Source organism: Labrus bergylta, chromosome 8 (genome assembly GCF_963930695.1).
Source record: "Labrus bergylta chromosome 8, fLabBer1.1, whole genome shotgun sequence".
In the NCBI taxonomy this organism is placed as follows: Eukaryota; Metazoa; Chordata; class Actinopteri; order Labriformes; family Labridae; genus Labrus; species Labrus bergylta.
In genome coordinates, this window is record NC_089202.1 from 9,196,072 (window position 1) to 9,220,278 (window position 24,207).

Sequence of the window (24,207 nt, forward strand, 5' to 3'; positions counted from 1 at the left end):
AAATAGGTCGTTATTTAATAAACAAGTAAAAAAAAAAAAAAGTACATTTTTAAATATTAAAAAACATTCACAGACTTCTATTTAGGCTACAAAACATCTTGTTAATTACACTTCTCGTTTCCAATTAAAGGAATACCAAGAGTATTAGATGGTTACCGAGAGAAAACTGAAGAATTTATAATAAATCCAGGAACAACTTAAAAAGCATCAGTGTTACAGACTGAGTAGTCAAGTCAAACTATCTCTGTGAAGTATGCTGATTATACTGAAAGTTTTAATGATCACCAAAGCACCTTAATATTTTTTTATTTCCTGTAAAATAATATCATTACACCTACATTTTGGATCTATTTAAGTGTTTATTTACCTTAAGAAAAAATGTAAAGATATCCGCGGACAGCAAAGGATCACAAACACAAGAGGACATAATGTCATGTTATTGATCACCATCTTTATTTGCATGAACACAATAATCCATCAATCATGTTTACAGCCGTATAACCATAAATCCAGTGTTTCTGTCAACTTAATACATATAAATAAAACCAAGGAACCAAGGATATGTTGCTGAGAGACATCCTGCTGAGAGAAATATTGCATGGACAGGACGTCTATCATCACAAACATTTTTGCTCCAGTGAGAGTTACGAACGTTCATCAAAATGCAAACAAAGCAGAAACTGGAACTTGGAATGTATTCATTGGACAATTTATATTTAAAAAAAGTTCACACTCAAGAACCAAAAGCCACACAGTCAACTGTTAAGTCAATTTATAATTGTAAAAAGTGTGGGAAAAAAACAGCTTCATCATAAAGAAGTACAACGGTGGACAAACAGACAAGTCCAAAAGGTAGTTATACTGCAAACCTAAACTGCGACAGAGGATGCTGCATTCAGGGCCCAGTTGTTCAAAAAATGTAATCTAGTAAATGATCTAGACTTGGGAATTCACTTTTCTGCTATCTGTGATAAGTAAATCCATACGACATACATCTCTGGTTTGGATCAACCATATCCAGATAGAGTACTGACTTTAAAACCTTATGGATTACACAAAAAAAACTTTGCACCACAGAGCCAAACTCCACACAAACTAAAAGTTCCTCAATTCCATTACATTAAACATTTAGATGGATACTACTTTTATGATGGCAAAATCATTCTAATTTTGTTCAACCAATCTTGAACAACTAGGCCCACTGTTTGTTTGCATGCTTCTGGTAACAAGCACACTAGAATTTTACACAACAGATCAGCCATACAACTAATAACTGATGATGCTTGGTCCCATATTACTGCCAAATGCCTTTGTCAATGGAAGTATTGCATTAAGAAAACTGATTAGGCTAGAGTCGTTTTCTTCTTTTTAATTATGGGACTGTGTCTGAGCTGAACATGGATGAAGTACCGAGAGAAATATAATCAATCCAAATAAAAAGTGTAACAAAATAAAGATTTATATGTACAAATAACTCATAATAAAAAATGAAACGTTGGTCCCAACATAACCATCCTGAGCTGCGCCTATACCCGCTCATGCATCTTGGCCTCCAGTCCCTCAGGGAATGGTCCGCTCCACCCAGTTGTTCTTATTTCTTTATGTAAAATACATTAGCTTACAAATTTGAACAAATTTAATGTATTTTTCCTCTATTGCCTTACATGCAGCAAAATATCATTTTTATAATTGCTGTTCTTCATAGCTACCTGAGTAGGGAAGGTGGAACACCATAGCTTTATTTGGAAGATGAGTGAAATGAAGCGTCATGTCCACTGTTTTAAGAAACCGTTGTAACCCTGTCATTAAAACCCCTTTTTTCTGATTGAGTTTTTGTCCTACCAGCTTACGAAGGAAAGCCTGATTATGTGGTGTTGTAGTCAAGACCACAGTAACCAAGACCAAGTATACCCGAGACCAGAGTGCTTAAGGACCAAGACTTTTAGGGATCAAGACTGAGACCGAGACAAGACCATAAATATCAATGAAAAATCCTCCTTGTGTGCGCAGGGGACGTGTCACACTTTTAAAGCGAAACACTGGGAAGGTTGTAGCTGTGAACTGGGGGGGGGGGGATAAAAACTACAAATGTTGTTTAAGAAAGGGTTGTTTGCCTTCTAAAAACAGTAATGATGTGGAAAAATTGCCAATCAGTGGTGGTCTTGACCGCCGGTATTAAATAAAAATCAGGAGTCTGCCGAGTCTGAGAATAAGGCAAGACTGAGTAAAATCTCTTTCAATTCCAAGACAAGACATTCAAAAAGTTGTCTCGAGACCAAGACCCATCTCAAGTACTACAACACTACGATTATGTCACGTTTGCAGTGGGTCTCTCAGGTCTCCTTCTTAATGTCCATTATCAGTCCAGTGGAAGTTGACAGATCCAAAGGGTCCATTTTGCAGTTCTTCACGTCAGTGTAAGTATCATTTTTTATGTTTTTCAATGCACATCCTTGAAAGCTATAAGCCTCTGCTGAGATATTAGACTCTTCAGGCTCATTTTTAACAGAAAGGAGAGGGACAGCACTCAGAGCAGACTTTTTCGACAAATCAAATGGTGCTACATAATTTGGAAACTTCTTAATCTCTTTAAACAAATCCATAGGGGCATTCAGCGGCTTTCCAATGGCACCCACTGCCATGTGTTCATTTGAAACAAGCGGGAAAGCTACTTGAGGCTGGACTATCACAGCTGGAGCTGGAGGTGTTTGAGTTTCCGAAGAGGGGAGCGGCAGGCCATCGGTTGGTGTTGCGCAGACAGGAAGAAGCAAAACAAGTTCAGCAGCTGGAAGAAGAGGTTTGTCAAGAGTTAGCTTCCACAATCCATCTGTTGTATTTGAACCAGCAGACACACCCTCAAGCACAAGTCCAGGGTTATGAGACACCTGCACCGATGCAAAAAAGCTTTCTGAAACATCAGCAGTTGCTCTTGTAGTTTTACGACCTGATGACTTAGGTCTTGAAGTGCGCCTTTTCATTAGTTTTTTTTCGCCTTCTTGAAATGGAGTCGGTGAGTGTGGATTTGAATTGACTGTCTCGGGCATTGTGGTCTCGGATGAAGAGCTCTCTGGGGCTGGGCGTTTCTTGGCAGAACTCTTAAATGAGAAACAACAGATACATCAGTCATTTTAATAAATGATACAAAACATAAGTGAGACGGGTCAGTATAATCAGGGTGGAGAACACCAGAATCTGCCATTTAACTTCAAACCAGACATCCTGAGTCTACCAAAAAACATCATAAACACTCATTTTTTTCCTAAAGACCTTGATTTGGTGTTTCCAACAAACAGTAAAACCTGAAGGAATCTGACTCTTAAAAAACAAGCCTGGGCCTTCACACAATTTTTAAGCTACCGTTTTAAAATGTCTTTGTCAAAGATGACTACCACTCAAAATGTTAACCACAGTCTTCACATTCCTTGTTAAGGGTGGTTGTGGTCAGATGTTAAATACTGCTTGTCAGCATGGAAGTTTTACTTGGCAGATTTAAGGTGTTGAATTTAAGGGAAGGCAAATCATGAATGCCTCACACTCACCTTAGGCTGAGGTGCTTGTCCACAGGTCTTAAGGTGGCTGTCATAGTTCTGCTGGTGGGGAAAGCCTAGTCCACAGCTTTGACAAAGGCAGGGTGAGTTTCCAGCATGACCACCCATGTGGGACATTAAGAGCAATGCCGACCGGAATCCCTTTCCACACTCAGCACATTTCAGCACCCTCTGGTGAGCCCCGGCATGTTGCTTTAGCTCTTCCGAAGTGTCAAATCTCTGTCCACACTGCAAACATCTGATCTGATCCCCTTTCGGCTCCTGATTGCCCCAGCAGCCTGTGTCCTTTTTGTGCTGCTCAAAGTCCTTCTGACTGAGAAACTCCCGCAGACATGCCACGCAGTGAATGCGTTCAGGTTCACACTTGTGTTGGAGGTACAGTTTTGCCAGGCGGAAGTGGCAGCGGCATCGGACGCAGGTGTAAGGCAACAAACCAAGATGGGAGAAGCTGTGTTTCAGGAGAGCATTCTTCTTGGTAAAGGACTCCTTGCAATCAGTGCATCTGAAATTGCGATTGCAGGTCTTCTTCCTGTGGCGAACAAGCTGTTTTGTAGAGGAGAAACTGCGCCCACATAAATCACATCCGATTTTCTGCATACATGCACGCTGCTTCACGTGATATGCACACGCCTCTAAGGAAGCAAACACACGTTTGCACAGGTCACACTCGTAATATTGATCCTGAAAGTGATTAATGGCCAAGTGATGTTTCAAATCCTCCTGGTGTGAGAAACCCTTGCGACAAATACGACACTGAAAGCTCTCCGCTCTGGTCTGGGCATGGGTGCGCAGATGGGCACGGTAGCTGCTAATCTGGCAGAAGCGCTTTCCACATTCAGCACAGCAGTAGGGGCGGGCTCCGGTGTGCAGATTCATGTGGTCTTGAAGTTTGAATTTGGAAGTCAGCTGGAGACTGCATACGCTGCAGCTGAAGTCACCTGACTGACTCGTGTCTGCAGAAAGGAAATTTAAAGTTTAACCAATGGTAAAAGTTCAACCCATTAATGATGTACACTCGGCATCAGCAGAGAAACCAAAAGGCATTATTACAATGCCCTAATCCAGCAACGGTGACCTGTCATTGTGTTTTTTTCTAGATTTTGGGAATAAAAGATGTTTCTGGCATAGGAAAACAAGCTATGCAATTGTATTGTTATGACACTTTGAAAGTGTAGTACAGAAATTCCCCACAACTCAAAGTGCTTAAAACATTGTGAATAATACTCTACTGTAGGCTAACAAGTGTAAAGGTGATTGAGTCATACCACTGTTTAGTTCATCTTCTTCCTCCTCATCCTCTTCTTCCTCACACACTTCTGAAACATCACTATCAGAGTCATTCTCTTCATCTTGTTGCTCTTCTGTCAAACCCTCGGGCTTCCCATTATCAACAACTTGCTGTTTACTGTGATTCTGATCAGTTATCGGCTGCTCTGGTCCAGAATGGAGATGGTCTGAAGGAGACACAGGTTGTTCCGGAAGTCCTCCGTCTTCTTCAGCTTGTACATTTTGTGCAGGAGTTAGGTTTAACACAGGTGGAATTAAATCCACTGCATTTTGTTCAAAACTTGAGGTCTGTTTGACTGAACCTGCGTCTGTCCCATCGTAAGACTGATGGCCCGTGACCAGTAGCCTCTGTTTGAGTGTGGTTGAACGAGTAATAGGAGGGTGACCGGGTGGTAATGACTCATTAGATGATGTGGAGCGGATGGGTGCTTCTCCAACCGAAGTGTCCCGGACATGTAGGGTGTCAGTCGGAAATCCCAACTCAGTTAGCTGGATATCAATGGTGTATTCAATGGACATGACTGCAGGCTGAGGACACATGAAAGATAGCGGTGAGCAGGTGTGGAAGAAACATTTGATACTGAAAATTATTTAACAGTTTATGAAAAAATACACAACTTTTTATGAACACATTTAAGATATTTTCACGTTTAGTGCACCTCGCCTTACCTGTCGGGAGACTGCATCTGTGGCCGTGCTCCTGTGTCGTCCTTTTTCTTCTCTTTGTTCTTTGTTAAAGAGCTTGGCAATCAAGATGTGCATGCAAATCCAGCTGGGACATGCCTCACTATGCTGTTGTTACCTCGCACACTTGGAAGAGAATAAGCTGCAGTGGCAATGCGTCGCTTTGCTTCAGACAGTAAGCTTTACCCTCGGATTTATCCTTTTTATCCATGGCAATATTGCTGGCACATTTTGTAAGATATATGAAAAGATGCACCAACTCAACGTGTAAAATGAATGACGGCGGATACGCGTTTTGCAGGCTACAAACTCTCACGCGACGCAATGGTTAAGGGGAAAGGAAAACACAAATGAGCGTCGCAAGAGGAAATGGCTGTCGGCACTCGAGCACACCCCGTGTCTTGGGGCGGTATTGCAAGGCTTGACCAGCATGTCAAATTTACACTAACATGCTGTTTCTGTTGGTTTTTTCTTCGTTTTGTCAAGTCTGCCTGTTTATACTTCTTCTATGCTCAACTTGAACGGGGTAAATTGTACCTTTACTATAGAAGAATTATCAATATACATATTGTTATACTGAAAATGCATGAACATAATCACATCTAGAAACCTTAATTGATGCACATTAGTTTCAAGTAAATATTCCTTAAGTAGATCTAATACCACAAGGATTTACTGGTGCTTAAATAATGTATCAACCAGATCGTATCAGAGACTAAACATCTGACATATTTTATATATATATATATATATATTTTTTTAAGCACAATTAAAACACAGTTAGCCACACATAAAGCCCTGGTTTATAGATTATAACCTTGTGATTCCTGCTCTGTATGTTCTTCACACCAACATTTCAGGTGTGGTCCCAGCATTAAAAATATGACAAAGACAAATAATACAGCTTATATCTTCAGCAGCCTCCCTTAGAATAGCATGGTTTATTACATGTTTTGCAGTGTCCAGACACATTGCAGTGGGAAGAGAAACAATCAGATCAGTGAATAACACATGATATACACAGTTCCCTATGGGACTTTTAGGCATTAAAGGGCCATGAGTTCCATTGAAGAAATGTCTAAGACACAAAATAGTTCTAATGAATAAAAAAATAACAGGACATTTGATTGTAAGACAAATCAGTTTTATAATGGATGATTTCTGCCCATGGGCAAAACACTCCACATGTTCATCTGAAACAATTGTTTAAAAATTAATTTTAAGCAGAGGTAAATCATATTATTTTAAAATTATTCCCCAATCTGACTTAATTTAGAAATAAACATCAAAGTATTAAATGTAAAAAAAAAATGCAAAAATGTGGCCCAGAAGCTGTACAGTACAATTCTCTTTTGACAAACTTTCTAAACATAGTATCTCTATTTTTAATAATTGGCTTCAAAATGTTTAATTACCAATCTGTAATGAAAAATAGAAAAAAAAAAACATTTTTTCCACAAGATAAGTTTTAAAACTCAAAACACCGAGTAATAAATTCACACCACACGCATTCCAAACTGTAAAAAAAAAACTTAAAGAAATTATTTTAAAAAGGTTAATTAAAACATTTTTTTTTGTTTTTACAAATAAACTACGCGTTGTGACAAAGGGTGAAATAGATGGATTCAGCAACATTTGGTTAGTCAATTTAGGATTTTTTATCTCCGTCCATAATTTCAACAGCTCGAGATCAAAACTCAACTTTAAATACAAAACTTGCTAAAATGTCACTCTTGAAACCATCTCATCTGAAAAGCATCTATCATCTGTAGCACCCGATCTCTAATGTTAAAAGAAAAGGGACAAGTCATGACTAAAATCTTCAAAAACAACTGCACTTTCTGCAAGGTCCCCAAGTCTCAATTATCTCTTGGCACTTGGGTTTTCAGGCTTCTCCTCTGGGTGGCTTTTCTCATGATTCTTTAAGGTGCGCTCACGGCCAAAGCTCTTCCCGCAGGTTGCACAGGCAAAGCGACCCACAACGTGAGCTCTTGACATGTGGGCATCCAGCTGCTCAGGACGGGCAAAGCTCTCCTCACATTCTTCACAGGGATGGGCTTTCCGCGGGGTGTGTTTCTCCTTCTTATGGGCTCGGAGCTGGATCAAGCTGGGGAGGGTGAGGTCACATTCAGGACAGGGGTGCTGACGGGCTGGAGCAGGAACTTCTTTAGGTTTCTTCTCTTTTGCAGAAGCCTCACTTTCATCCTCAGGACTCTTCTTATCTTCTGTTTCTGATTTTGCTGCAGCTTTAGCTGGACGGCCACGCTTTGCTGCACCTGCTTTTCCTTTTTCCTCAGCCAACGGAGCTGCTGACTCAGATGTGCTGCTGGCCTTCACCTCCTCCTCAGGCACATCTGCTTCATCCTTTTTTTTCCGCTTTCCCTTCTTCTCAGTGCCCGCAGGGTCTTCAGTTTTGGAGGGCCGCCCACGTTTCTTGACAGATGGAGCACTTCCGTTACATTGCTGACCTTCAGGATACTTTTCCTGGTGTGCCACCAACTCCGGCTCTGTTTCAAAGCCCTGGCCACACTTAGCACAGCGGTGGGTTTTTGTATGGTCCTCTGGCTGTTCTGCAGGTTCGACGTCTGGGCGCGGATGCTGGGTAAGGCGATGAGTACGCAGCAGTCCAGCACTTCTGAAGATTTCATTACAATCTTTACATACCAACTGTTTCTCTGGACACACCTGTCTTCTATGGGCAGTCAGCTGCGTTGGTGAAAAGTACAACAACAAAAAAAACACTTAGTATTAGCTACAATGTGTTAAATATTCATTCATTTTTTTAATGTAATGTTTCTGTATTTCTATTTAAATATTATCTAATATTTTGATATTGAATCTTCACTGTGGCTGTTAATTGTTTGTTTTGGTGATTTCTAAATTGTCTATTTAAATTTTTCTTTTCCCTTTGTCTTGATGCTTTTGATGTCTTGCGTAAAGCACTTTGAATTGCCTTGTTGCTGAAGTGTGCTATCTGAATAAACTTGACTTTTAATAATTATTTTGGACTTTGTGTCCCTGATTTACTACTCTATCTACTGTCCTTTCAAAAAAAGGCATGGAGATTGGGGAATGACATGCAGGAGAGGAGCGAAGGGGTCGGACATGCGACCTACCTGCTAGGACACCAGCACCACTGATGTTTTATTTGAATGCATCCAGTGACAACCATTCTAAGTATAAAAACATTTTACTCACCTCAGAAAAGGTTTTAAAGCTCTCCTTGCAGTGAACACATTTGAAGGGCTTGTCGTCCTTGCTATGTGTTGGCTGGTGCTGTGTCAGCTCCTCAGAGGACGGAAATGTTCGATCACACACGTAGCAGGTGAACAAGGTGTTTCCCTGTAGTAAAATAAAAAACAAGATTAGAGGGACATGGGTAAATTAGGTCCAGATTTAGACCCCCCACTATAGTTTCTAAGGTTAAATCCACGTTTAAGGGAATTGAGTTTATTTTCTGAAGCAATATTGAGTTTCAGTAAACTGACAAAGTAACAATGAAAACAAACATACAAGCTGTGAATATAATGTGCTTCATCTTGAGTACAACATCATTCCCAATAAATCTTTAATACAAAATAAATATTAAATTTACAATAAATCCAACACAAAATATAACAAAAAAAATGTGCTTGTTAGCTGTCTTCGGGTTTGGCTATTTATTTTCCCAGTTATTATATTGGGCAATAAGTTAAAAAGAAAGGACAAAAGATCACAGATGAAAGTTACAGAATGATACAGATGTGTGCCTATTGCTAAAGAGACACACTTTCACAACTGGTTGAGGACTATTAGGCACAGATATAAGAAAGGTGAGAAAAGATATGAACACTGCAACTCAGTGTCAGTAAGGATGAAAACTAATTGTTCTTATGACATCTCCAAATAAATTTGCATCAAAGTGTTGCTACTTGAATGTTCCCAGAATGTATTTTAACCACATGGGATTGACCTTTACAAACACAAAAAGAAAAATAGTGTGTGAAGCTTACCTGCTGAAGCTGTTGCTTGTACTCTTCTCTGTGACTTTTCTTCATATGTCTTTCCTTGGCTTTGGCACTGCAGAAAGTGATGAAGCACTGGAAACACTGCAGATTCTCATGCTGGTCTGGAGGGACATAAGAAAATTAGAGATCAAAGTGAGACAATGTTAGTTGTTCAGCTTCATCGAAAAGCTGTGACCACGATCATACTTACAGGATTGAACAGTTGATGCAGGAGGTCCATTCAGAGTGATGGGCTTGGGCTTGGGCTTGTATGGTTCAACAGGCTTTTCTGGGGGGACCTCTGGGGGTGGATCTGGCAGTCCCCGTCCCATCACGATCTCCTCTATGTTCAAAATTCCAGAGTCCATCCTGGCACTCTACGCAAGCCTTCACAACAACTTTCCTAGATGAAATTTAAAAACAAGATAAAATTGAAGAAAACATACATAAATAAGATTCTCAACATTTTCTAAGATACTTTTTTAAAACAATAAAATCTTTTTTTTTTTAAATGATAAAAAGTAACTAAAAGTACTAACACTCAAAGATACGATAATATTTTAATGATCCCCAGAAGGGAAATGCAGATTTTGCAGCAGCGCAAAAACAAGTAGTAAATACGTAACCGAATAGATGAGATAAATAAAATGTTTATAATCAGATGTATACACACAACTGGAATATAAAGGAGTGACATAAAAGTGTTAGAACCACTATGTGACATTTTACCGCAATAATAACTTATATTCAACAGATGAAAACGTCAATTTCAATAATAACTTGTTTGTATTTGCTAGCTGTCATAAAAACATGTTGTGAGGGAACCACAGCGCGCACAGCCTGTGTGTTGATTAAGTGTTTACCTGAAGTAAAACTCAAGTTTCAGCTAAATGTGGCTGACGTTACGTTACTGTCTGTCTGTTAAGGCCGCTAGCTGATGCTAAGCTAACTAGCTCAGCGCAAGCTCAAGAGCATCCGGCATTCCGTTTTCTGGTAAAAATGTATAAACTGCTCTGTCTTGGGAACCGGAAACGTTTACAGAAATTGCAACTGTCTAAGTGCGACATCTGTGTACGTAGCTAACAATACTAATAAAAAAAGATCACAAGATTCTGAGTTAGCAAACGCTGGCTAGCATGCTACTGGTTAGCGCTAACAACACTGGCTGCCATTCAAAAAGAAAGAATACTTTTTGAGCCTTTTCCCAACACCATGTCTTAACTCGTTGTTTTGGTGCTTGTATGCATCTATGATATATTTAAATGTGGTGCAAGTAATGTAGTGTACATGTATGAAAGGTTTATAATGACATGAATACTGAACATGCTACGTTACCTCTGCCCGCTCTTTGAACGTAGTTACTGAGAGAGTTGACCCCACAGAAACACAACGGATAGATCGGACACTTCCTGGTGTACGGTCGTGATAGCGGCTGCTACAAATAAGATGGCTGCCGGGGGACTGTTCGGTACTGTGTTATTATTTAATGTTTAGATGGGAAAAAAATATCCATTCATCAAATACCACACTATAATAACTACAAAAGTAGCCAAACAAAAAAAGTATGCTTTCTTTGTGGATTTGTACTTGCCCCCTTTTCTATTCAATCCGAATCTATGGCTGATTTCCGTCACGTGACCCAGACCAATTTAGTGAAAAGTGTTAATTGTAGTTTCCGTACTGTAATTGTTTTGTTGTGTTTCCTGCATCCCTTTCTATAAAATCTTAAACTGCATGGTAACCCACAAAAAAACAACTAAATGGTCCGTTTCTATCTTACAGGCACTTGTCCCATCAATATTATTCTGTATTTTGTATATTCAAATATTTTTTTAAATTTTACATTATATTTCTATTTTACTGTATATGTGTATTAGCAATTTGAGTGTTTATTGCATGGCCTTGCGGAACAGTCTTTACATTTCACTGCACATCTGTATGAGCATGTGACAAATAAAAATCTTGAATTTGTATCACAATGTTTAAATAATGTGTAATTTTCTTTAGAATTTCTAAGCCTGCATTATACCTACTTTTGGAGTCTGAATACAGATAGTAAATTCACATTATTATTATTTTCAATTTAATCAATGATCAATGATAACCAATGATGATTGAATAATATTTTGCTGCCTTTGTCTCAGAATGCTGCTACTATAGATTCTTGTTCAGCTTATGTTACATAGGCTATATGACCAAACCATAACCAATGTAGTAGCACTTAGCAGCCATGTTTTTCCTACTGTAATGAGTCAAAATAGCTGCTTGAGAAGGGTCTTTAAAAACAACAAGCGATTCATTTTTCAAAGTATTTTATTGTTTTGTTTAAATCACATAAATTACGTTTTCAATTCATAGAGCCAAATGAAAAGCTCAGTATGAAATGCAAATGAGGTCAGTTCAGTAACACAAAAAACATGGTCATTGCAAAATCAAATACTTAAATTACACCATTTCCGCAGCTCAAAATTCATGGTTATGAGCCATTTTTTCACATTTCCTTTTGATTTCCTTAAACATGCTCACAGAACAAAGCATGTTTTTTGAAACTGCAGCACAATTATTCATCAATACAATGACAAGGACAGTGAAAGGCATTGTGGAAAAGTTTTAAAGACATAAAAGGTAATACCATTTTTTGATACACTGGGTTTTTGTACACCAAAAGCACAGCTGTTGAAACTACTTTTCTCCCAACCCCTCTTGACTATGAAAATTCAAAAAGCAGTTGTGGTTTCGCGAGATACAAAGAAATACACAGCACTTAAGGCATAGCACTCGAGATGTTCTCTGACAGTCCCCGTAACGACATCTTCCCCCTTCTCCCTCAACAAGTTGCTCTGGCCAGTGGCCTGAACCGTCGTACCGCGTGGCTGCATCTGGGAGAGGATTTTCTTCCACCAGGCCAAGATTTGGGGTTTCATGTGTTGCATGGACTTTCTCTACAGGGGGTTGAGGAGGAACTGAATCCTGGGTATCAGAGTCGCTAGATAGGATGAAATCCTTGGACACCTCCAACCTAAAGGCCATGAAAGACAAAGGTGCAGAGGCCGCCATGTGATCCTGTCTGTAAAGGAGCCAGGAGTTGACCAAAGCCATATCTGTCAGGTACCAGAGCACAGCTTGAGGCCAGCAGGTTGAAGCTGAGGCAGTGAGGGGGATGGAGTAAAGCTTCAGTAGGTCTCTGTTGAGATGAGTCGACATCTGGGCCTTCTCAAAGTTGTCAATGAGAGAAGCCATGTTCCTTTGGCCATTCCCCGCAGTAGAAAGTATGAAGCCGCAGTGTGATCTACGCAACATCAGCTTCCCATCTGAGCTCACAAACTCATCTCCAATCTGTCCTCGGGCCCCTCCCACCCTGCCTGCACCATGTACCCCAGCAACTAACAGACGCTCCAGCATGGCAGGGGTGGAGAGTTCCTGTTTGCAAAGAAACACCGTACTGCCTTTTGGAACCATTTTTTCAACAGCATCTTCTTTGCCAGACGGACCCAATTTAAGATCCACATGTAAGAGCAAACCACTGAATCCAACTAATGTAGTGCAGTGGAGAGAGAGTTTCTTATTGTGCTTCTTCCCAGTCAAAGGTAATGGATATTGGTCAACTGCATACCCGCCATCATGTCTCAAAGACTGGCACCCAGCTATAAATCGACAAAGTATTGGCTGCACTTTCCCCAGGGGATCAGTTTGGGTTTTAGAACCGTTAGAGTCATTTGGTGTGTGAACTTGCCTCTGATCATCACTGGATGGACAAATATCACTTTGCTTGCTTGAGAGTGTTTTACTGTGATGTAAATCACTATCATGTGTTCTTTGTTGAACACTTCTGTCAAGTGGATCCCTTTCAGGAGAAGCAAGCTTCAACATACGAGACAGCTCAAGGAAACGAGAAAGGGGCATCGCTTCAGCAATCAAGGGCACCTTTGTCAAGTCCTCCCAGTAGAGCCTCAGACTGGGAAACTGGAAAAGAGCAAGAGACAAAGTTAACTTCAGTTTGACTAAAAAAAAATGGAAAGGACTCAAGAAAAAATAGTTTACCAATCAGCACAAACCTTTAAAGTTCCCATCGCAATGTGGATCCCAACAAACTGTGCAACCGCTCTGGCTGTAACAGGATTGGTCGTGTTGGAAAGTTTATTTGTGCAATTTGCAATTTCTACCCAGGTTTCCCAACCAAAATACTTGGAAAAGTAATCAATGGGCCTTCTGGTCCTTTCTCCCTCTTTATGTGCCTGAGAATGGACCTCTGAATCTGGAAAACTATGAGAGAAGAATAAAAATTACATCATATGCAAGGGTAAAACAATTATAATTTCATAACAAATACAATTACATGAGTAGTTTTTAATACATAAAACCTTGAGTTCATCTTTTGTTGCCCAATTAAAGATCACAATAAACTATTATACACACTATCCATTCATCCATTATCTATTCAGCTTATCTCGTTTGATCCCAGCTTTGACTGGGTGACAGGTATGGTTCACCCTGGACTGGTGGCCAGCCAATCACATACACATAGAAAAGCAACCCCTCACTCTCACATCCACACCTCCGGACTAAGGACCATGTCTTTGGACTGTAGGAGGAAGCCTGAGTACCCAGAGCAGTCAAGCAAGCATGTGAGAGAAGATGCATAACTCCCCACAGAAAGGCCCTGTTTGACGATGATACTAATCTAAAACCTTCTTGCTTTGAGTATTATTTAATGTTTAAACAACATTAGTAAAATGTATATTTTTTTGAAGGGTTTCAGACTAAAAGAAGTCAAGTGTTTCGTACTTTTTTGATGTTTCATCTGGCCGCTGTGCGCTGTTTGTGTGGTTCTTGTTGAAATAGGACATCACTTCTGCCTCTGAGTCAAGCTGAGGGTCAGCCAGTTCAAATCCAACCGTATCCTCCTCATCGGAGCTCTGGAGGAGAAAGTCCTGGACGTCTGGAGTATGCTGCCATTCAGCGTCTGTCTCAGCTGAAAGTTAAGATACAGATAAGTCAGCTTTTGGTTGTCAATAAAAATACCTATATGTAATGGTAATTTTAGACAAACCTTGTCCATCTGCAAAGTCACTCTCTCGAGTATCTGACAACAGATGTCTAACTCTCTTTTTCTGGTGGTCTGGTGCAGAATGGCGCCCTCCATCTGGTGGATACATATTCAACATTACAACAAAGCTCTTCCTTTGAATGTTGGTTCACAACAACTATCACTGAACATCACATTGACTCACTTAAATTACTACCTGTTGCTTGAAGTTCTGTCTGCTGGGTTTCACTGGACGACCCTGTAGATAAATCTTCATTGTTGGTCTGAGCAGCACCCACAAGAACCTCCCTCTCCTCTTCCTTCACTGGGTAGAAGATACACTGGTTGGTGCTGAACTCAGGGGTGACGTGACCATCTCTTGTTTCCCCTCTATTCATTACTGAAAAGAAAACACCATAGACATGCATCTCTTTGAATACAAAACACTCACAAGGCCAGCCTTCCAAGCAGGAGCAAGGGGATGAATAGCTTTGCTCAATTCTATCTCTAATACTGTATATATCATTGCTCTTAGTGTAAAAATCATGTTTTTTTTTTCAAAGGCAGGTACATGGTGTAAAAAAGGTAAATTATCTGTACTTGTTATCTGCATGTTTGCTGCATGCTTCCTTTATGGTGACCTTTCTGTGTTCAAATCTCTACAACAAGTATAAGGACGCTGCTGTGGTACAAACACAATAGTTTGAAAACGTAACACTGTGGCAAGCAGTAAGAAGTTTAAGCTACAAACTCTGCTAAACATCAACAAAGTCATCGTCCCATCATCCCACCCACTTGCTTACAGTGAAGCTTCCAGTCCAGGCATAATTATAGGGTCAATAAATTTGTCCATTTGTAATGTCTTTCATTTAAAGGGGTGCGTGCATTTGTGTAATGAGCTCAAGACTCAGAAAGTGACATCCTTCCCTTAAATTAGAACTCTTGCTGTGCTTTTTAGTCAAATTGAATGTATGAGATACACTGTTGATGTGCAAGTTAAAGGTCTGAAATAATATCTAAACTCTGGGAGAAGCCTAAGCTAGCGCTTTACCCATCCTTCCGCTTGTGTTGAAATGAAAAATTAACACAAAATCCCTTAAATACTATACAGTAACACAGGCTAATCTCCTTCTGGATATAGCTCCATTCATAATGTACATTAATTCCTCCCAAGTCAAAGACACACAAAGGGGTCATATGCAGTGTGGTCTAATACTTACCAGGACTGGAGGTGTTTACAACACTGACTGGCTCCACATTCCAACAGATGCTGCTGCTGCCCTGTGCGGCCTGAGTCTCATTCAGTACAAGGCTGCACTCCTCTTTCACCAGGACGGTCCTTATATCAAAGTGATGCTGGGGTTGCATACTTGCACTCTGTCTGTTTTGGCAGACCGATCCTGCCAGTGAGGGATCTGAAATAATCTCTTCAACCTTGATCTCCTGGCTCCCAAAGACCTGTACTTCATTCTCAGCCAACCTGTCCAAAACCTGGACAGAGGAAACATGTTAATTAGCCAAGTTAGATCCTTTATTGATTTTAGATGTATAACATTTGCTGGTGCAGTTAGCATCTCACCTTTCTTTGGCTGTTTCTTGCTGTCATCAGGTATGGCTCCTTGTCAGCAGTCCCTTTTGGTGTAGAGGTGACAACCTTCTCAAGTATGATACCTGGAGAGCTGTCTCTGCCGCATTCCTCTCCTTCGTGCATTTCCTTTTCATTCATTATCCCCTCTATTCTTGTCGGAACCGACTCTGGCCCATTAGGAGATTCCTCTGATGTGCAGGGCATGGATATCAAAGACATGGCAGATGTAGTAGCATTGTCTTCCTTAAATTCGGGATTGGTCCCACCTTCTTCAGTTATTTCTGAATCAGAGGTGATAGGCTGGGTTTCGTAAACTACCTGACATTCACCCTGTTCTTTTTTTGACTCTGATTCTCTGACAGCATCTCCAGCAAAAACTCTCTTCGAGACCACATCCCCTTTAAGACCCCCTTTTCCTCTTCCCCTACTTTTTGAAGCATTCCTCACAACAATCCCTTTCACTCCTTTTTTCTTCTGGACTAATACTTCTTCCTCCTCTTTTTTGATTTCCCCTTGATGGGTGGAGCATGACACAGTCTGACAAGTTTGAGGTTTTTCAGACGCTTCATTAGTAGCCTGCCCAAAATGTCTGTTCGTGCTTCTAACCTCAGAGTTGCAGGAACCATTTGATTCACTTCGGCAAACTGTGTCTTTGATGGAAGCTGAGTCATCTCTCTCATCATTTTCCCCTAAGGTAACTAAATCTTCCTCAAAAAGTAAATCCTTCTTGATATTTTCATCCAAAGTTCCATGGCCATCAGGTTCTAAGCTTTTCTTTAGGGTAACTTCTTGCTTACCCTCATCTGACGCCAAAGGCTTTCCTGTTTCTGAACTCTGTGTCAGAGTAGAAGCACTTAAAGATGATTCAGGTGGGATATTGGGATGGGTATCACTATTTATTATTTGATCATATGGTGACTGGATATCTGGTTCTATTTTAGTCCCATCTTTATCTTCGTAAGCCCTTATTTCAACATCTGAGGGTGGAACAGGTAAAGAAGGCGACGGAATCAAAGCTGGAAAAGAGACGTTTCGCTCTCTATCTTCTAATGCAATCTCTCCCATCTCAGGCTCAGTATCCCATCCTGTAGCAGCATTCATCAACCCAAGAGCCTTATTGTGCTGTATTGGAAGCTGGTAAAGATCCAACCTGGAGACGCCTTCAAATATGTTGCCATTGGTGTAAGTAAGACCAGGGCTCTCTATGACATGAACCATGGTCTTGTGCTTCTGAAGGGACGAGACATCACTGAATCTTTCCCCACAGTCCTTGCACTCTAAGGCGGGCTTTGTATGAGAAGAAGTTATTACTCCTTCAGTTTCCACTTTCGGAGAGGCTTTACGTTTCCTGGTGGTCTTTGACTTGTTTGGCACTGTCTCAAGTGGTTCACGGGAAACCTTTAATGAGGACAACAATGAAAGGGCTTTCTGGTTCTTTTTGACTCTCCCTCCCTTTTTCTTAACCTCTGATGTGGGATAAATTGTAGACTCACTTGCTGGATGTTTCAGATTGTTGTTTTTACTCTGTGAGGACATTTTTTGGGACTCATTAGGTAGATCCTCCTTTTTGTTGCTGGATGCTTTAGAAGGGTCTAACTTGTATACTTTCAACTGGGGCTGTTTATGACCTTTCAGTAAAAGAAGAGAGTCTTCCATTATGAGTGGATCTGTTATGTCTGCTGAAGTTGCGCTTGTTTTTGTCTTGTCTATTTGCTTAGCTGCCAAATTTCTTTTCCCCTTGCCCCCCTTTGCAATCTTGGGCTGATCTCTTTGCATCATTTTTACCTGTTTTTTCTTAGAAACTGTTGAGGCAATAGTATTTTGGTCACCTATGTTATTTACATGCTTTGTGGCTACTTCTTTTTTCCTTTTCTTTTTTCTTGTATCCTCTTTATTTTGTTGAACCTGTGGGTCTTTGATTGATGAAGGTGACTTTATTTCAGCTGTAGAAACCAAATGTCCCCCTATCTTGCCTTTCTTACCCTTTCTCGCCTTCTTTTGTGAGGATACTTTTTTCTTTGAGAGATGTACGGTTGGTGATATACTCCTTAACACTTCTTCCTGTGTAGAACGATGCGGCTGTGATGGCTTTTTCTGTTTCTTGATCTTTTTCTCTTTGCTTTGTGGGACAAATTTAACAACAAGATGAGACTTTTTTCGTCTTTGGCGTTTGGCAGGGGCCGCATCAATTTGGAAATCGTCGTTGTATAAGGATCCAGTCAGTTCTTGCATATATCCTTGAAAGAGAAACGCCTTTGCAGATTTTCTTTTCCGCACTTTCACCAGCTCTTGAGCAGACATTATATTTACAGGTAACTCTGAAATCTGTGATACCTTTTTGGGCTCTGATTGTGGCCGATCCTCTTCTGTAGCAGATGGAGTCTCCATTTCAGACAGGTTCTCCACCTTCTCTTCTCCCTCTTTGCTTTCAACCATCGAGTTTTTGGACCGTTCTTGTTGAGATTGATCTTGTTTAGATGGTTCTTGTTCAGATGGTTCTTGATCAGCCTTTTCCTGTGTGCCTTGAGGCAAAGCTTTATCCAGGACAGGAAGGATCTGATCTTGACTCACTGTTTGCATTTGTTTATCAACCTCTGCTTTGGGATTTGTTTCAGATTCATTTGGAGTTTGTGTTTGAGTGTCTGCTAGGACAATTTCCTGATATCCATTTTGTAAAGGTGTCAACTCCAACTCAACAGTAAGAGATGAGATGGACAGGCTGGGATCAGCTTCGTCTATTACCATCTGATCTGGAGCCTGATGTGGAGTTTCCTCAAGTTCAGTAGTTGTTACCAGAGTGGATGATGAGATTTCATTTAGACTCACAGTTTGGGATTGCTCCAGCTCCTCAGTTGGTATCAAGGCGGGGGTAAGTTCTAATATGACTGTTTGCTCTAAGTTTTGTTCATTTTGACAAACCATTTGATCTAAATTATCACACTGAATAGCACTAATATCAGGCTGTTGAAGAAGTTGATGCATCCCATCTCCCTCTGGTCTCTCTCTTTGTTCAGTCTGAACAAGTGTCAGTTGGATACTTTCATCAACTGCTGCTATGTGGGAACCTAGTTCTGAGAAAGATGGGTTTTCCAGCTGTCCATCCGGCGTAATGGGCTCCAGTATAATGGTTTGTTCCATTGGGTCACAGGGGTTGTTTAAAGAGTCCAATTCAACAGTCCCACATTGAGGCTGTTTCAAACCCATGAAATCTATATGGGGTGGATTGAGATTCAAATTCATAGTTTCAGACTGTTGTGATATCTGCTGAACTTCCAGGGGTGGGGCATGAGGGGGCACCTGCCCCAATATGACAACTTGGTTCACTCTCTGCACATTTCCCAAAGATTCAATGAGTCTGCGAATCTGATCTGTGTCAATATTGCAATCTACTTTTTGCAGAGGTCCATTGGCCTCCAGCTGTAGCAGTACAGGTTGGGAGATAGATATTGGAGTTATGATAGGTGTACTAGGCTTCACTTGGTGTCCGGCAGGGAGGGCCTTACTGGCTGCAGCAGGCTGCAAAGTGTGCTTAGTTTTCATGTGATGTAGCTTTGTCTTGGTACTCTTGAAGGGAGCATTGCATACAGAACAAGGATAGTTTTGAGGAATACCTAAAGATAATAAAAGGAAAAAGTTATTGCAGAGCAATATTTTCTAGATCCTGAAAGACAAAAGTGTTTTACATTTTTTTAAATTTTATTTTAGGATGGAATGTAATCAAATTTTAAGGTTGATAACAAAAATCCATCAATATTTGTTTGTTTTGTATGATACCAATGCAAACAAATATCGTTAAAATTTTACAAGATGATGAAATGTGAAAGAGCATAAACAAAGATTTTATAAGTGACAGGTTTAATCACCAATATTATAAAAGGTCTTTACTACCCTGTGATAGAGATAGACAAATTGCTCATGGGTGTCATAATTATCATCTGAAATTCCATAACTGTTTTAAATTTGTAAAATATACTGTAGGCCCCGTATATACCCTGTATCCCTTATCATTTTTTAAATTTTGGTTCAGAGAATGTGGCCGAGCCTTAACATCTTAAAACCATTCATGAGAGGCTGAATATGAGTGGCTAAGAGGGGCTGTAAACTAAATGCTAGAATTAGTGTGAATACAGTTTACTATGTTAATGTGTTCAGTGTGCTTGTCAATGTGCTTACATTTGTATGCTTAACAGGACAAGTCCAGATTAGGCTGATATGATTTGTTAATATAATTACTTTGCTCCGAAACTAAATATTGGACGTATTACATTGTGACCTTTAAATTTGAAAAGGTGTCAGGTTACAGGACCACCAAAAAGATTCAAATGCGTCTTCATAGCGATATGGACATCTGTGCCATATAATGGTAATTTGTTCAAAATGTGTTGAATAATTCCCCTCACATAAATGTGAACGTGATCTTAGTACTACAAGCAAGTCAAGGGATCAACAAAGTCCTTTTTTATGCTTTTGAAAACACGAATGTCTGAACAAACGTTCATAGTAACAACTTTAAAGTCGTACTCAAATTTCAGTTTGAGTCAAAGAGTGTCACTTGCTATGCATGTTAAAATCTGCATGGCTAACATGAAAACCTCTCTCTAACATGGAAATGTTCTTACCCTCATCTGTCTTCAGCTGTGCTTTGTCTGCTCCATCTTCCTCGACTCCATCCTGCATGTGGGACAGTATATGTTTCTGCAGAGCTTTGGACATGTTGAATCTCCTTCCACACTCCTTGCAGATATAGGGCCTCTCTCCAGTGTGTGTGCGGCGGTGATACTTCAACAACGTCATTGTTTTACAAGCTTTGCCACAGTCCGTGCATGCGTAGCCACCCTGGCCAAAATGAATTTTCTTATGAATGGTGAGCTCTGATGATTTGTTGAAGGCCTCGCCACAGATTGGACACTTGAAGGGTTTCCTCTCCACGTGGGCCTTCTGGTGGACCATGAGCTCTGTGGAGTTTGTGAAGTGGCGGTCACAAACATAGCAGGCAAAAAGGGCATTCCTCAGTATTGATTGTTCATATTCTGCTGGGTGGCTCAGCTTCAGATGACGCTCTTTACTCTTGTGATCACTGAAGATTATGTGGCACTCGAGACACTGCAGGGAGAGCTGAGATGCTAGAAGGAGGAAGGAGAGAAGATTAAAAATAACATTAAAAAAAGACCAATATTGAAAGAAAGAATAAAGGCTTGCAAAAACGCAACTTGACTGTGGAATCTAAATGTGTTAACATTAGAAACAATATTCATCCTGGCCCAACTATTGAACGGAGACTCTACCCAGTTTAGGTTTAAGACCCATCTGTTTAGACTTGCCTGTAACTGCTTTTAATGTCTACGCTTTATGTAATAAATTCTATATAATTAAACTTTACTGACTGTATTTTATACTTTCTCTCTAGTTTACAAACGCATACAGTATATCTTCATAACACTATCTTTACAATATGTATATGAAATGTTATTGGCCCATCCATAACAGTGGTCTAGTTCCAACTTTTGGTGTTTTTTGTATCTGCTCCTGAATGTCAGAAACTAACAGTACATGTCTATCTAAATGTGAGACTATATCTGTCGAACTTAGAAGTATTTTTAAATAATAGTATCTTTCGGAATACACAGTAAAAAATACTGTAATTTCCCCAATAATGTTAATTGAATGAAGACAGTTCACAACACACATATAAAGTTAAATACTCACATGTGAGAGGATTAAGTAACGGCTTGGACATGTCCATCTTCAGTGGATCAATCATTGCTTTCTTAGAGGGGACATATTTCCTTCCATCCCGGACACCTTGATCTTTTTTCTTTGAACTCTGCCCATCAGACTCAAGAGTTTTATTTCCATCAGATACAGGTTCAGTTGGGGCACTTGGCTTTGAAGCTGGCTCAGTCTCCATCCTTTCAGTATTTTCTGTGGGCTCAGTGAGTGAATGAACGGCGGGTTCATTCGGCTCTGCTTGTGCCCGTGCCACACCTGCAGATTTTTCTGCAGTTTGCACATCTGACCTGTTTTCCTGTGGAGGGACTGGTGTTTTAGTCTCAGAGGGAGCAGTGGATCTCTTTTCCTCCTCTTGTGCATCGCTTCTACTTTGTGCTGGCTGAGCTTCAGTCTGGATGTCCAGTTGAGGCTCTGCGGTTGCTGTGGCCACAGGGTTTTGTCCACTGTTTGCCTGGGTCGGACTCTGCATGGCTCTCTGTGCAGATTCTTAAATGCACTGTTAATATGAGTCATCTAGGAATTAAAAAAAAAAAAAAATGTAATTATATATTACATCAATTATTATAACAATTCAACAACCTTAAACAAAAAGTTTTTTTGGCCTTAAATACATATTTTTGTCAATATCGCGACTGCTGGGAGCCTAAAGAAGGAATGGGTTTAAAACATTTGTATTATGAAAAAAGACCAAAGGACGTGGGGGCAGCCTTTTGGGCAAGTATAACGATAACTATAACATAAATAAATAACACAATTTTATTAGCATGAATCGAGACTTTTCCCAACACAGGCTCATCATTTGCTGAACTAATTTCTCCATAATAATCACGGATACATTGATAATAATAGCCCGGTGCTAGCTTCCTCTGATATGCGGTTATAAGGACGAATATAAACATTTCCGGGTTGTTGATGAGCCAATTAAGCTAAATATTATCTCATCTCGACGGACCCGGTTGCACAGACACCCGTACAGCTTTATGGATGCAGGAGTGTGTACATTTTACGTTACCTATGCTGACTCCTCGGCCCAAGCATCTTCGCGTCGCTTAGCACAAAGCGTATACAGAGAGCAGCTGCAGACACCCTGACGTCACGTCTGACGTATCCCGCAAATGGTTCATGGGAAATGTGGTTTGACAAGATTAAACAAGAGCAGCCTTCTTCTTCTTTAAATCGCTACCAGGCGGAGCATTATCGCCACCTACTGTATCAGTCAAGAATTACGTAGAAAAGCTAAAATGGGTTTCACAGTAGCTGTCGTGCATATTTTACACTTTAAGTAGCCAAAGTATTCAAAATCTCCCATTTTAAAGCTGTAACAAAAATAACCTTAGTCATACACGGCCTAACTTAAAATCTTGTGTGGTTCATAATTATTAAGGTTATCTTTATAAGCAACCACACAATGAATACTTTGTGCAAATCGTTGTTTGTTTTCCTTGATAAAAACGATATTTTTTTAATATTAAATTTTCTCATCCTTTTTTAACTGACTAAACCAGCCTACAGCAGTAAGGTTCTGGTTCTTTGAGAGATCAGGTTCTGGTTCTTTGAGAGATCAGGTTCAGGGTAGAAAATAAGTTCAGTCTCCTTGCAAAAGTACAATTAATATCCAGTTGGCGGCGCTATTGCAGTTTGTGATGTAAATAATCCTTCACAGTGATGGACACACTCAACTCAACATTGCCGTACAAAGGCTAGTTCACAAAAACCTTTCTCTAAATCCCAAAATAAAAAGGTTCTTGGGCACACAGTACTACACTGGTGATTTTACAAAACATTCAATTAGGCTATTTGTAAGAGTCATTCTATTGCTTGAACATGATATGTAGGCTATCATTTTCTTGTATGTCACTGTACAGTTCTTGTGAACCAGTCATTGTATGTTGTGTTCAAACTGCTCAGTATGGCAAGCTGATCAACCAGTCATGAGCTCATAACAAATGTCTATTATGATTTAAGGGAATGTATGGAAGTGTCCATCTACTATTCATCTACTTTCAATGTTTTAATAGCTCAGCCTTCACTTTGAAAACTTTTGTATTTTACACTTCAAACAGCTTATTTTGGCAGACTTATCAATCACATGTAAACAATTAGGTACATTACTTACTGTCTGTGTATGTCCTCAGTCATCCAGGTCATAGTAAATTAGAGGCTTGGGTGTGCCCTTTGTCATCTTCAAAGTGGACAGGAGAATACTGTCCTGAAGAGCTGGCGATCCTGTGTTTGTGTTTTGTCAAGGACACCCCTTTGAATATGACGAAGTGCACATCCTGGCCAGGGAGGACCGTTGGTTTTAACAATGTTTTGATTAAGATTATTAAGTTTAAAGCATAGAGTCAGACAGAAAAA

At 40.1% G+C, this 24,207-nt stretch overlaps 3 protein-coding genes across 3 annotated transcripts; all 3 read right to left on the bottom strand.

Annotated features, from left to right (window-relative positions):
* Positions 1 to 431: 431 nt before the first annotated feature.
* Positions 432 to 5,869, bottom strand: wu:fe05a04 (uncharacterized). The gene is made up of 4 exons (XM_020656222.3): positions 5,505 to 5,869; positions 4,814 to 5,363; positions 3,540 to 4,501; positions 432 to 3,095 (listed from the first exon to the last, which is right to left on the bottom strand). The coding sequence occupies exons 1-4, from the start codon at positions 5,595 to 5,597 to the stop codon at positions 2,334 to 2,336; spliced, it is 2,367 nt and encodes a 788-aa protein (XP_020511878.2). The 5' UTR covers positions 5,598 to 5,869; the 3' UTR covers positions 432 to 2,333.
* A 571-nt stretch (positions 5,870 to 6,440) lies between these two features.
* Positions 6,441 to 10,997, bottom strand: znf576.2 (zinc finger protein 576, tandem duplicate 2). Its single transcript, XM_020656226.3, has 5 exons — positions 10,841 to 10,997; positions 9,717 to 9,908; positions 9,512 to 9,627; positions 8,718 to 8,861; positions 6,441 to 8,225 (listed from the first exon to the last, which is right to left on the bottom strand). Exons 2-5 carry the CDS (start codon positions 9,871 to 9,873, stop codon positions 7,383 to 7,385), a joined length of 1,260 nt encoding a protein of 419 aa, XP_020511882.1. The 5' UTR covers positions 9,874 to 9,908; positions 10,841 to 10,997; the 3' UTR covers positions 6,441 to 7,382.
* An 803-nt stretch (positions 10,998 to 11,800) lies between these two features.
* Positions 11,801 to 22,911, bottom strand: LOC110000856 (uncharacterized). The gene is made up of 10 exons (XM_020656217.3): positions 22,862 to 22,911; positions 21,826 to 22,362; positions 20,739 to 21,242; positions 16,111 to 19,730; positions 15,752 to 16,022; positions 14,749 to 14,931; positions 14,556 to 14,648; positions 14,291 to 14,477; positions 13,561 to 13,768; positions 11,801 to 13,468 (listed from the first exon to the last, which is right to left on the bottom strand). The coding sequence occupies exons 2-10, from the start codon at positions 22,316 to 22,318 to the stop codon at positions 12,188 to 12,190; spliced, it is 6,840 nt and encodes a 2,279-aa protein (XP_020511873.2). The 5' UTR covers positions 22,319 to 22,362; positions 22,862 to 22,911; the 3' UTR covers positions 11,801 to 12,187.
* Between the last annotated feature and the right edge of the window lie 1,296 nt (positions 22,912 to 24,207).